At 39.0% G+C, this 13723-nt stretch overlaps 1 protein-coding gene across 3 annotated transcripts in view; it reads right to left on the bottom strand.

Moving 5' to 3' along the window:
- Positions 1-1823: 1823 nt before the first annotated feature.
- Positions 1824-13723, bottom strand: part of psme4 (proteasome activator subunit 4) — a 99567-nt gene continuing 87667 nt past the window's right edge. For 2 of the 3 annotated variants that reach the window (XM_033025228.1, XM_033025230.1), the window contains 7 exons: positions 11758-11843; positions 10967-11095; positions 7634-7789; positions 6522-6684; positions 6188-6330; positions 4733-4871; positions 1824-2850 (listed from right to left, as the gene is read on the bottom strand). In XM_033025228.1, the coding sequence (XP_032881119.1) occupies positions 4737-4871; positions 6188-6330; positions 6522-6684; positions 7634-7789; positions 10967-11095; positions 11758-11843 (812 nt within the window). In that variant the 3' untranslated portion in view covers positions 1824-2850; positions 4733-4736. The remainder of the gene's footprint in view (positions 2851-4732; positions 4872-6187; positions 6331-6521; positions 6685-7633; positions 7790-10966; positions 11096-11757; positions 11844-13723) is intronic. The other variant, XM_033025229.1, reaches the window with a different exon arrangement.

Here is a 13723-nt window from a genome sequence, read left to right as displayed (position 1 = left end):
AGACAGGTTCTTGGCAGTGGATTTAGGGTGGGAACACAAGGCCACTCTGGGCAAGTTAAACCAGGGATTTTCAATTGCCTTAATCGTTGAGAAAAAAATGTTTTATTTATATGTTCAAATAAAAGGAAATTTTTGCTTCTGCTCAGTGCAAGACATTTTAAAATTAATGTTGATCATTGTATGTGCACACAAATCTTTTAAAGGGAATTAAAGATGATAAACTTGCCAAGTTTTCTCTGTGATTCAGTATTTCTGCATTAGAAGCAATTCAGGTTTACTACACTATTGTTTAGAATGGGCACAATTGTCTTGAAGTTGGACATACTTGACTTTTATCCATTGGAGTTTGGAGTAAGAGTTAAATTTAATTGAACCTGCAAGATCCTGAAGGGTCTTGCAAGATTAAAGTGTAGAGGATGTTTACTTGTGCAGAAAAATCTAGAACAAGGAGTCCCTGTTTAACAATACAGACCATCCCCAGGTTATGAATGACCTCCCATATATTCATTGGTCAGATGTATATGTAAATAATGTTCCCATGAATGGCATAACAAGTTTCCTTCCTCTCTCCACTTTAAAGATAAATAAAGAGTAATGTTCTTCCTCTGCCTATCACCCACATGCCAGTCCCTTAACTGCAGCCCTACCCCTCTGCCACCTTGCTCAATCTAACCATCATTTCCCTCATCACCCAATCTCTCCCCCCACCCCCACACATCACCTGCAAGCTCCTGCCTCACCCCTCCCTCTTTATACTGGCTATCTTGCCTCTCAACTCGCAATCCTGCTGCAGGGTCTTGACCCTAAACATCAACAATCGTTTTCCCTTCACAAATGCTGCTTATCCCCCACCAAGTTGCTCCAGCAGCTTGTTTTTTTGTTCCAGATTCCAGCAACCGCAGTGTCTTGCGTCAACATTTCTGCATTAGTATTTTGAATTACACAAGATTATTTCTGGTCGAGTCTAGAATATAATATTGAGTGTGAAGAATCCTAACTACTTTTGGCATGAAAAGGTAGGTTTCATGCAACATTCTGAATGAATTGGCATTAGGTTCACTGTAGCTCAGTACATGTGCCAATAATAACCCAATACAAAACCAACTATTTCAACAGAGTAAATCATTGCCACTTAAAATGAAAAAAAATTCCAGCAATGGCGTTACTGCATTGATGTTGTCCCGAATAATTAAATAAAATGTATTTTCCCCCCATTACGAGTCACAATTTGTCCAATATATTTTCTAGTTATTCGTTATATCAGAGAGAAGCCCACTTATTGTAAATTATTGATTTAAAGTAGCTCTAGATGAACTCTTCAGCTTTAACTGTCATCCAGTGAGCCGCACCTGGAAATGATTTGTTTAGGCATTGGATGAATAGATGAAGACATTTAAATCCAAAGGTGCTATTTGCTGACATCCAGCATAATACTAGCATTCTCTTCCATGAACTAAATGATCTTCAAAAGCACAGCACAGATGGCATTCCCCCCCCCCCCCCCCAGGTTTTCTGCCCAAGGAATACTTGCGAAATTATTGTCAACAGCATGCAAAACACAAATGCAATATTGTTGAAAGGTCAATGTTGGCATACAGTGGAACTTCCTCTTGGTCAATATCACCTCATAAAATATCATGCTGTTTAACAAATGAATGCATGATTATATTAATAGGGAAACCAATGCAAAAAAAAGGTTATATTTGCATAAAAGTAGGAATCAGCGGGATTGGGGATAAGTGAGTAACTCAGCAAAATAGATCACTCGAATGAAATGTCATCTGGAGTTATTTTGCTTATTCTGTGAATAATGAAGAAACAGATTTCAGTTTTTCTAAAAGTTTTACACCATCATATACATTCTCACAAGCAATGCAGATGTGTTACAAACAATCCATTTATTGGCTTTAAAATATGCGGTAGTACATCTAAAACCACTGCTTTTGGCAATACCCTATATAGTGGTTAAGTCTTGCACGTCGTACAATCGTATGATTTGACTTTTTACCCATGGTTTATCATCAGATTAATTGCACAATAAAAGATAGTACTTTTGATGCTGGCATTTCATACATTGTAACAAATATCAAGTAATTGGGGAAAAGCAAATAAAGTTAACGGAATTTAATAAAAAGTTTCAATACAATAAGACATTAAAATTATATTAAATACAGCAAAACCAGCAGCGTGATAAACCTGAAGCAGTCTAGCCAAACTGATGACAAAATGTATTTTCTTGAAAGCATTAACAACAAAACCATTGAAAAGCACGTGATCTGAAGACAGAACCACTATAAATTCACACCATTACAAATGAAACTCAACATATATAACGCCACATCTTTAAAGATTACATTCTGTACAAATGTGTTGCTTCATCTCCTGTTTGTACAGTTTTTACATTTCCTTTACAGCCCCAACAGCAGTTATGCAATGTGCCCATTCAATAGCCAGAGCTGTTTTAAGAGCAGTCAAGAAATGAGGATGTTTTGAGCAAAAACTGTACAAGAATTTTACAAATTCAGCAGAGTGATTTGTGTTTAATTACAATTTCTGTAAATTAGCAAAGAAAAAAAAAACTATTGTCTATATATTATAAACTTAAAATTAAAATTCTACTAAACACACTTATATACATACACAATTTCTGCTGTTTGTGAATTATTTACTTGGATTTAAAAAGATCTCATCATCTTGAATGACACAAAATATTAGAATTTGCAGCTTCTTGGGTCTTCAGAGATTTATATGGTTAATCAGATTCTCAGGCATATGTACATAACAAATGTTCTTTGTTGTTCAATAGTGGTAGCACCAAAACCGTTTTCCATTAGTCAATTGAACCACAGTCTAGGAGAAAAAGGAAAATTATGGTGAGATCAAAATTGGTTTGGTTCTACATATCAAAGATACCATCCAAATTAGATTGAAAAGTTGGAACAGAAATACAATGTTTATTTTTCCCTTGATTCCCTTTGCATATCCTCGACATATCCCTTGATTCCTTTAGCCCTAAGAACTAGATCTAATTCCCTCTTGAAAACAGCCAGCAAATTGGCCTCCACTGCCTTCAGTGGCAGAGAATTCCACAGATTCACAACTCTGGGTGAATAAGATTTTCCTCATCTCAGTCCTAACTAAATGGCCTACCCCTTATTCTTAAACTGTGACCACTGGTTCTGGACTCCCCCAACATCGGGAACATTTTTCCTGCATCTAGCCTGTCCAATCCCTTAAGAATTTTATATATTTCTATAACATACCCTCTCATCCTTCTAAATTCCAGTGAGTACAAGCCCAGTCGACCCATTCTTTCATCATGTCAGTCCTGCCACCCCGGGAATTAACCTGGTGAACCTAAGCTGCACTCACGCAATATCAAGAATGTCCTTCCTCAAATGAGGAGACCAAAACTACACACAATACTCCAGGTGTGGTCTCACCAGGGCCCTGCACAACTGCAGTAGTACTTCCTTGCTCCTATACTCAAATCATCTTGCTATGAAGGTCAACATGCCATTTGCTTTCTTCACTGCGTGCTGTACCTGCATGCTTACTTTCGGTATAACTAAAATAGATAGATTATCATTGTACAGGTTTGAAGTAAAAAATCCGACACCCTCAGTATCCTGGCCACACACTCATTTCACCATTGCCATCGGGAAGAATGTACAGGAGCCTGAAAACTGTAACGTCCAGGTAACAGCCATCAGGCTATTAAACACGACAACAAATAAGCTCTGAACTGCAACAGACTATCATTATTATTGCAGGTAGACAAAAATGCTGGAGAAACTCAGTGGGTGAGGCAGCATCTATGGAGCGAAGGAATAGGTGACGTTTCGGGTCGAGACCCTTCTTTAGACTGATGTGGGGGTGGGGGACGGGAAGAGAAAAGGAAGATGCGGAAACAGTGGGCTAGTGGGCAGAAGGGTCTCGACCCGAAACGTAACCTATTCCTTCGCTCCATAGATGCTACCTCACCTGCTGAGTTTCCCCAGCATTTTTGCCTACCTTCGATTTTTCCAGCATCTGCAGATCCTTCTTAATCATTATTATTACATTATATTTTATTTATTGAGTATGTGTGCATGTGTCCAATGAACTTTTTTTTCTTCTCCCGTTTTGTACTATGTTTACATGTTCTGTTGTGCTGCAGCAAGCAAGAATTTCATTGTCCTATCTGGGACATATGACAATAAAACACTCTTGACTTCTCTCTCTCTCTATCAAGATCATGCTGGATTATAAATTCTTCTAGATTTTGGATAATGCAGAAATAAAAGTTTGGGGGAAAAAAATCTATTATTTAGCTATATATTGTTTTTATTATTAGTTTCCAAAGTAATACTGGGTGCTTCCGGCTATGATAGGTCAGCAAACAGGAACTAGACTAGCACATCACCATCAATAAAACAGTGACACCAGAGAACTAGCACCTCGCTGAAAATACACAAGTAAACGCTTTGGTTTTCACATAGCCAACGGTATTTGGACACTGCCTGTAATAATGCATTTCAGAACAATTGTTGTTCCAAACTCATTTTAGTACCTCAACCCTCCAAAAATTGGTAAAAACAGAGAAGTATGATTCTTGAAAAACAACACTCAATGTCTTTGCAGAAAACATTCATTTATAGAAAATACTGTGCATCAGCAGGAAACATAAAGATATGGGCTGGGGACGATAAATACTTTGTATTGTAAGTATTTGGTTTCAATCGTTTTTTACCTCCTCAGGCATAGTAACATGGTGACACAAGGAGGTCTGCAAGAATCACTAACTGGTCATCTGTGAACTGCTGCTTATGTTCTTGCCAGTTATCGTGGTGAGTTCTTCGAAAATTAGATAACGTTTTTTTCACAGTCAACTGTGAAAACAAAAGGGAATTTTAGTGGAATACAGGCAAAAGAAAAGAAAAACTTTGCTGTAATTGAGAATAAGCCAGAACCCAACAAAATAAGACATTTCTAAATAATCCCTTCTGTGCTGCTTCATTAACTTCTTCCCCAAAATAGAAATGAATCCTTAACCACTGTGTATTTATTTTACTTGCGCATTCATTTCCCACGCAACGCTTATAAATAATAATCTACATCCTGTCGTGAAAAGATAGTAATTACTAATGGATGACAATTATTTCCCCTCACTTTGAATATGGACATTTAAAATTGAACAATTACGTGTTAACTTTCATTCTAGGCATTTGCTCTGCTATTCGCAAAAGTTGTAGATACCTTTGATCCTGTGCACTTATTAATTTGTAAATAGAACAATTTATCGGGCATTTTTTAATGAGCTAATTGAGTACACAGAAACATCTTAACTAATCAAGCACAGATGATTTGGCCTTGCCACCACATTCTGCCCCTGTAGCTTTCTATGCATTTATTTTTTACATTGTGCCAGTTTATATTTTTTATCAGTATGTGTATAGTTCCTGATCCACGCACACCCTAATCGAGTCAATTTAACCAGCACATGGATTTCCAACCAGGAATTCCGTCAAATGACATGGATGGTTGAACAGGTCTGTACGAAATACAATTAGCCCTAAACTTGATAAAAACTCTTTTATTTACAATTTTTGTTTACCTTCAGTCACAGGACTACATTTTGGATTTTCTTTTCATGCATTATTTTTACTTAAACCTCAGTTTAATTTTTTTAACCGTAGGAAAAAAATGTCAAGATTTGAAATTCCTAATGTCCCGAACTCAAACATAAAAAGATTGCATACTAATTTGAAAATATTTCCTTCAATACCGGGTTCTTCTAAGTTTTGCACAATACACCACTCGATGAATTTGTGCACAAAGTTAAATCTGCACTCTGCACTTAACCATAATTTCAGTGAAGTAACACACTCCCATTCAGGCTAATGTAACTTAACTACAAATTACTCTGCTGTAAAATTAATCTAAATCTACCATGTATATCAGTTCCTTCACAACTCCGTTATTTAGAAACATAACGCTGGCTCGTTCGCATGCAACAAAAGCTTTTCACCGTACCGCAGTATTTGTGACAATAAACTAAAATAATTGAATATGTGCACTTCATAATTGAAGATTAAACGAAGAACATTTTTTTGTTTTAATTGGTTCCGTTTTCTGAGTAAATACTGTAAATTCCCAAATAATTCACCATAAAATGCAGTTTCTCTGAGCAGCAGGTTCTATTTACCTCTATAGGTTGTGGATCATTCAGGTGTCCACTGAGGTTCATCAGAAGCTGTGGCATCCAAGTGGGCACTTCATATGGACTCGATAAGATGCAGGCACTTAATCCCAATACTCCGGCATGCCGTCGAACCAAATCTATGGAGGCTGGTGAAAAGCGGTACATCTATTGCATATATCATTCATATTTAAAAATAATCCAATTACAGCTTTTAATGTTTGTACACTTATTACAGATTGCCCTTCGAGATCGCCCAGTAAAAAAAGGCTTAGAAGCAAAAAATTAATTCCAGTCCTGGCTGCAAGTCAGGCTATTTTATAACCATACTAATTTTTACCTGCTGGAGGAATAATATCTATTACTGTGCCTGGGTCTCGCTTCCTCTTCTTTGGAAGTTGGGTCTTGCAGAGCTGTTCAAAGTGCAGCTGCATGGTGGGATCCATAGTCAAGAAATTGCACTGCAAAAGACCACTCAGGGTGATAGCAGCCATTTCTCGTGCCTGTAGGTAGTTAAAGGATATTCATCATTTCACACCAAGGTTCACACAGCATATTTAACACCCAATTCTGCCTCATTCATGTCTTTTCCTGTAGTACTACAACAAAGCCCAGAATGACTATTTTATCAGTTCATTCGGACATGCACAGCAGTTCTACGTGATTCATCTGTCGCAAGTGCTATGTTGCAAGGCTCGGCTCATGTTGCTGTCTCTCTCCACCTGCTTCTCAAGGCTGTAAAAATCCCCCAGGAACTTCCTCAGCATCAGCAATAAAAACATTTACATTTGAGGTGTGGGGGTATATGGAATGGGCTGCCAAAGGAATTAGTTGAAGCACGTACAATAACAACATTTAAAAGACATTTGGACAGGCACATGGAGAGGAAAGGTTCAGAGGAATAAGAGTCAAACGTGGGTAAATGGGACGAGCTTTGATGGGGCATTTTGGTTGACATAAAATTGGCCTAAAGGGCCTGTTTCTGTGCTGTCTGACTGTGAATCTAAGACTCTGAGTCAGGTTCAGAAACGTAAAGTATGCTGATACAAGACAGTTGAAACCTCTTTCAGGCAGGAACATTTAACATTACATTTATAACCAACTAGGAAAGTTGTAAAACACATTTGTGAGGGTGACATTTACTAAATAAAAGGTTGGAATTTGATCAAGGATAAAAAATGTTTAATCAGTCATTTATTTAACATTGCACTTCAAAGGACTATATCTTAATATTTCTTCGCCTCTATAAATGAGTACAAATTTAAATGTAAAGGGTCATTTAAATGTGAAGCTTGAGTAGTTCCAATTAATCAAAGCAGAGCAAATTATTTCTGCATATAAAAATATTGGCAATGTGCACTTTACAACTATTGCGAATTTAAGAACAAAACTGTATGACATGGCTTGGGCTGAGACCTTCCAGTATTTTCCTCTGTCATCTGATTATCTTACCTCTAACTGTTCATCTTCCAAGAGTTTTATGACGAGCCATCTTACATCTTGGACAGCCTGTTCATTATCCAAAAAAATAAATAGATTGTAGAACACCATGGTCTGGAGATAAGTTAAAACAGTGTATTTCGCATGCCAAGAACTGCTCTCTGATGTCTGTGTAAATAAGAAAAAAAACAAAATTATTACCCGCAGCATAACAAGGAGTCTTTGTTGATATTTTATTTACACTGCACTGGTTACTATCATCCAGTTTGATTTTTTACAGTAAATATAAAGGTGCTGAATGAATCTCTGACACAACATTTATGTCCTATTTGCCCATGAGTGAGTGGTACTGGGCACTTGCACAATATACAGGATTCAATGGCTGTCCCTAACTTCCATTCCCCAAAGCTCCTCCAGTACTTTTTTTCCATCAAAATTCCAGCATTTGCAGTCTGGTGTCTTCTATTCGCTAAGATCACCTGATAAGATAACAGATCCAGTTGAGATCTCCAGGGTCTCTAACATAGAACAGTAGAGCACAGGTACAGGCCTTTCCACCCACAATAACCACGCAGAACATGATGCAAAATTCCACCAATGCTTTTTTTTGCTGCAAATGACCCCTATTCCCTCCCTACATATTCATATGATGATCTAAATGTGACTATCACAGCTGCTTCCACCACTAACCTTGGCTGCACAGTCCAGGCACCCACCACCCCCTGTAAAAAAAAACATGCTCCATACATCTCCTTTAAACTTTTCCCCTCTAGCCTTAAAACTATGCCATCTAGTATTTGACATTTCCCCTTGGGAAAAAGTTTCTGACTGTGCACCTCATCTAAACCTCTCGTAATTTTATAAACTTTTATCAGGTCTCCCCTCAGTCTCTGATTCTCCAGGGGAAACAATCCAAGTCTGCCCAACCTCTCTCCCTGCAGCTAATACCCTCCATTCCAGACAGCATCCTGGAAATCATTTTCTGCACCCTCTCCATAGCCACCACATCCCTCCTGTAATGAGGTGACCACAACTGCACACAATAAACCAAGTGTGATCTAACCAAAGTTTTTAAAAGCTGTAATATGACTTCTTAACTCTCGTACTCACTGCCCCATCCGACAAAGTGAAGTATACCATTCACCTCCTTTACTACTCCATCTACCTATGTGGCACGTTTTAAGGAGTTATGGGCTTGGAATCCAAGATCCCTCTATACATCAATGCAGGAAGGATCCTGTCATTAACTAGACTGCCAAGGTGCAACACCCCACAATTGACCGGGTTAAACTTTGTCTGGCATTTCTCCACCCATATCTGCAACAGATATATATTCTGTTATGTACTTTGTCATCCTTCTCCACTGTCCACAATTCTTCAAATTTAGGTGACATCTTCAAATTTACAAACTAACCCATCTACATATTCATCCGTCATTTATATATATATATATATATCACAAACAGCAGACGTCCCAGCATTGATCCCTGTGGAACCACTGGTCATCGACCTCCAGCCAGGATGGCATTTTTCCATCACTATTCTATCCAACAAGTCACCGCAGATCCCATGCGTCTTAATCTTCTGGATCAGTTAACAATGAGGAACCTTGTCAGATGCATTAGGAAAATCCATGTAGAATATCTTCACTGCCGTACACTTTTTAATCACCTTCTTCACCTCTGCACATAACCGTTCCTACACAATGTCATGCTGACTGTCCCCAAATTAGCCCATTCTCTTCCAAATGTCAATAAATTCTATTCCCGGGAGTCCTCTCCAATACCACCATCTTTACCCAATCCTCTTCACTCTCTATCCTTTCCAATAGTTCACTGGCCTGTAATTTTCTGGACTATCCCTATATTCCTTCTTAAACAAAGGAACACCATTGAATAATCTCCAGGACCCCACTTGGGGCTTGAGAGGATACCAAGTTATTCATCTAGTCACCAGCACTCTTCTCTCTTGCCTCACTCAATAAGGTCCTCTCCTAACAGGTCCAATCAGGCCCTGGCTATTTATCCACCATAATGCTCTTCAAAACCTACACAAACTCCTTCTTGATCCCAAAATGCCCCCACACTGATCACACTATCCTCTATGAGCTTCTCCTTGGTGAATACCGTTGCAAAGTACATGTTTAGTACCCACCTACATCCTCTATACCCAGCATGTCGTTGAACTAAGCTCGTCCTAGTTATCCTCTTGCTTTGTACATATGTATAAAATGCCTTGGGATTCCTTTAATCCTACTTGCCAAGGATATTTCCTGGCCCATATTTGCTCTCCTAATTCACTGCTTGAGTTCTTACCTGCTTACTTTATATTTCTTTAAAGACTCTAGCTGATTTAATCTTTCTAAACCTTACATATGCTGCAATTTCCTTTTTGACCAAATTTATAACCATTCTCATTATGCCAAGTTCCCTTACCTTGGCTATTGGGAGGCTGATAGTGCAATCACATGAAAGTGATTGCACCCATTCTTATTTTTGAGCTCTACCAACAACTTTGCAGTGGACGAACCCTCTAATGAAGGTAGACGCAAAATGCAGGAGTAAATCAGCGGGCCAGGCAGCATCTCTGGAGAGAAGGAATGGGTGACGTTTCCAGTCCAGACCCTTCTTCAGACTCGGAAAGAGGCGGAGAACTTCTTCAAAGTAGACATACCTTGAGGATATTTCGCAGTGGAGCGGACAAAATGTGTAGGAAAGAACTGCAGATGCTGGTTTAAATCGAAGGTAGACACAATATGCTGGAATAACTCAGCGGGACAGGCAGGCAGTCTCGACCCGAAACGTCACCCATTCCTTCTCTCCAGAGATGCTGCCTGTCCCGCTGATTTACTCCTACATTTTGCGTCTACCTTCGATTTAAACTAGCATCTACAGTTCTTTCCTACACACCTCTATTGTATTCTCTCTGAGTGCAACTGCGACATACTCTCATAATAGTTATACAACTCATTCACTTCCTTCACCTCCCTCTGTATCACATCTGAAACATTAAAACCAGTCTCACATTATAGGTAGAGGATGAGCAGGCTGGGACTCTATTCCTTGGAGCACAGGAGGATGAGGGGTGATCTTATAGAGGTGTATAGGATCATGAGTTTGTGTCTCATTGTCTATCATAATCGAAGCAGAAACTCAGTTCCCACATTTCCAACAAATGTAGTATTTTAAATCTTAGTTTTCTAAACGTGATCCATTGAAATCTTGTAAGTAGCCATCTTCACGTGTGCACATTATCATTTAGAACAGTACAAGGGAAGAGGTTTATTCTTAAATTAGTCTACTAAATTAAAAAAGACAGCATATCATATCAAAATGCACCGCTTACCTGTTTCATAACATCTAATACCATAACCACTTGATGGGGATAAAGCAATCCCTGAGACATGAGTGCTAAACACATCTTTGCATCTCTTTTAAGTTCATCGTAACTCTCATCATTTTCAACAGGAGCGATCTAAATTTTTTTTAAAGACAAAAGTTATTTATAGTGACAATGCTTACTCAATTTGCAAAGTATAAAATACTCGATGTGTCAATGGGGGAAATTAATTTGGCAAGAAGAATACTGTCAAATTAACTTACAATCTAATTCAATCAGGTATAAACTTTCTTTTAAATGAATAGGAGGAAAATTCCCATCTTCTAAAAAAAATTACAAAATGTAATCTAATTTTATAACTCGAGAGGAAAACTAACCATGGATCTTTAACATAATTTTAACCGTTTAACAAAATCAGAGTAACAACTATATCAAAATAAGAGACTAGAAATAAAGAGATGAGAGGACATTAATTTCTCACAAGGGCAAGTGGCTATGCCAAGATTTGGTCCACTACCGTGCATGTTCTTGCACCTAATTTCATTCCGTTCTAAATTTAAACAATGTGCAATGCCAATGCAGAGCGATAAATAGATGAAGTGTGTACTTTTTGCTTACATCTAGGAAGTGAAGCCACAGCAAAGGCAAACTATCTGCTTTTCGATAGCAGAAACATGAAACAAATTATATTTTAAGAACTAATTATGCAGGACAAATCACATTTAAGAAACAGTTCAAACAAATATACATGTTTTCCAATCATATCCAGAAAGTAAGATTGAAATATTACAATATACCTTGAATAATAATGGCATGAGATGGAGCTGTTCTGCAATTGCTGTGGAAAATGACCTCCCTGCGCTTGCCATTAACCATTTCAACACTACGCAGCAAAACAAAAATGCCACAGGTTAGGATGTCAAATCTTTACCATTAACTTTAGGTTTTCATAACACAAAATGAAAGCCCCACAGCTTGATTTGATGTGTAGCCATTAGGAATAAACAGAAGCTTAGATACAGCTCCAATCATCTTTAAATTCTATAGACAGACACAAAATGTTGGAGTAACTCAGCAGGACAGGCAGCATCTCACAAACCTTAGCAACTATGATCTTCCATGGACTGTGTTTTTGGCTACACTTTTGTTTTGTTTTTTGAACTATAATGGTTACCTAGTGTAACGGTTACTCATTAAAAAAAAATATATATATATATATATTATCTTGTGTTATTGTGTTCACGGGCTGGTTAAACTGCAACAATTTTATTTTTCTGTTGTCAGTACATATGACAACTACATTTTCTGAACTCTCCATTCTTGATTCTCTTGAGCTTATAATAGGAACAAATAAGAATTGCTTTAAAGCTACTTCAAAAAGAGGTAAGAATGTTTAAATAATTTGTTAGAATTTTAGTTCGAGGAAGTTGAGTCGAGAGCAAAGAACAAGTTTAGAAATAGCATAACCACAGTGAAGAAGCAGCAAGAAGACACATTTAAAACAATAAATTGAGAAGATGAAGGAAGAACTTTAATAAAGAAAGTTTAATAAAAGAGACTATTTGAAAATAACAGAAGCAGAGTCTTGAATACAGAAAAGTAGCTAAAAGATATGTACAAATGCATTCAAAAGGAAAATTTTAAGTTATACTAGACCGGGGGGGACCCGTTGGGTTCCGTCCCCTCAACGCGCAGTTGCGGGGGGGGGGGGGGGGGGTGCGTCGTCACACTAACCGTCAACTAACCAACACACACACACACACCCCCCCCCCCCTGATATTATATTAATATTATTCATTCCTTTTACCCCATCCCCCACCCTATCCACTCACGCATAGCTCCCAACTGCGCAGGCGCGGCTAAAGAGGGAGAGGGAGGGAGGGGTAGAGAGGGAGGGGGGCAGAGAGGGAGGGTGGCAGAGAGGGAGGGGAGGCAGAGAGGAGGGGGCAGAGAGGGAGGGGGTAGAGAGGGGGCGGGCAGAGAGGGAGGCGAGCAGAGAGGGAGGCGTGGGGGGCAGAAAGGGAGCGGGAAGAGAGGGAGAGGGGTAGAGTTTGCGGGGTGGGGGGCGCGTCGTCACAGGGGAGGGGTGGTTCCTGAACACAATACTCCCTCGCTCCCGGCTGGTGGCTCCCGGCTTCCCCCAACGCACCAGTCCCCTACCCGTAGCCCCCACGGGAGGCCGGCTCCAGACAGGGCCCGAGTGCAGGAGGGGGGGGGGGGGGGGGGGGCGTGGTCGGGGGGTGACGTCACTTGCAGCACGAGCAAGAAGACAGCGGCTTTTTTTTCCAGTCTTTTCAGATTTTTGAATATTTTCATTAATAACTGGAGAAATAAAGCATGATTTTTTTAGATAAACTGATTTTGGACTCCAGGGGAAACTCTCTACCGGAATATGTAAAAATGTTACCATTAGCACGTCGTTTTTTCGAGAAGATGTGATTATACACACACACACACACATACAAGATCAGAGTTTTAATAGTTATATGAAATGATATGATGGATCAATGATAGAGACTCAGGTTTAGTGAGGAAGGAACGATAGAACATGAGCCGATAATGATGCTTCCGCAACCAGCAGTCTAACTATTCATTAGGCAGATTACGAATCAGGCAAGTCTCAACGTGATTCTACATCGTCAGATCCGTATAATTTAATGCAGTCGCCACGTTGCTAGCAGCTGCAAGCACAACCTAGAAAACATTAGATTAATTTATCATTGACCCAAATGTTCACATAATTTGGGTATGGCTGTCACACTG

The sequence above is a fragment of the Amblyraja radiata genome, chromosome 8 (genome assembly GCF_010909765.2).
Source record: "Amblyraja radiata isolate CabotCenter1 chromosome 8, sAmbRad1.1.pri, whole genome shotgun sequence".
Classification (NCBI taxonomy): domain Eukaryota; kingdom Metazoa; phylum Chordata; class Chondrichthyes; order Rajiformes; family Rajidae; genus Amblyraja; species Amblyraja radiata.
This window is presented reverse-complemented; position numbering and strand designations above follow the sequence as displayed.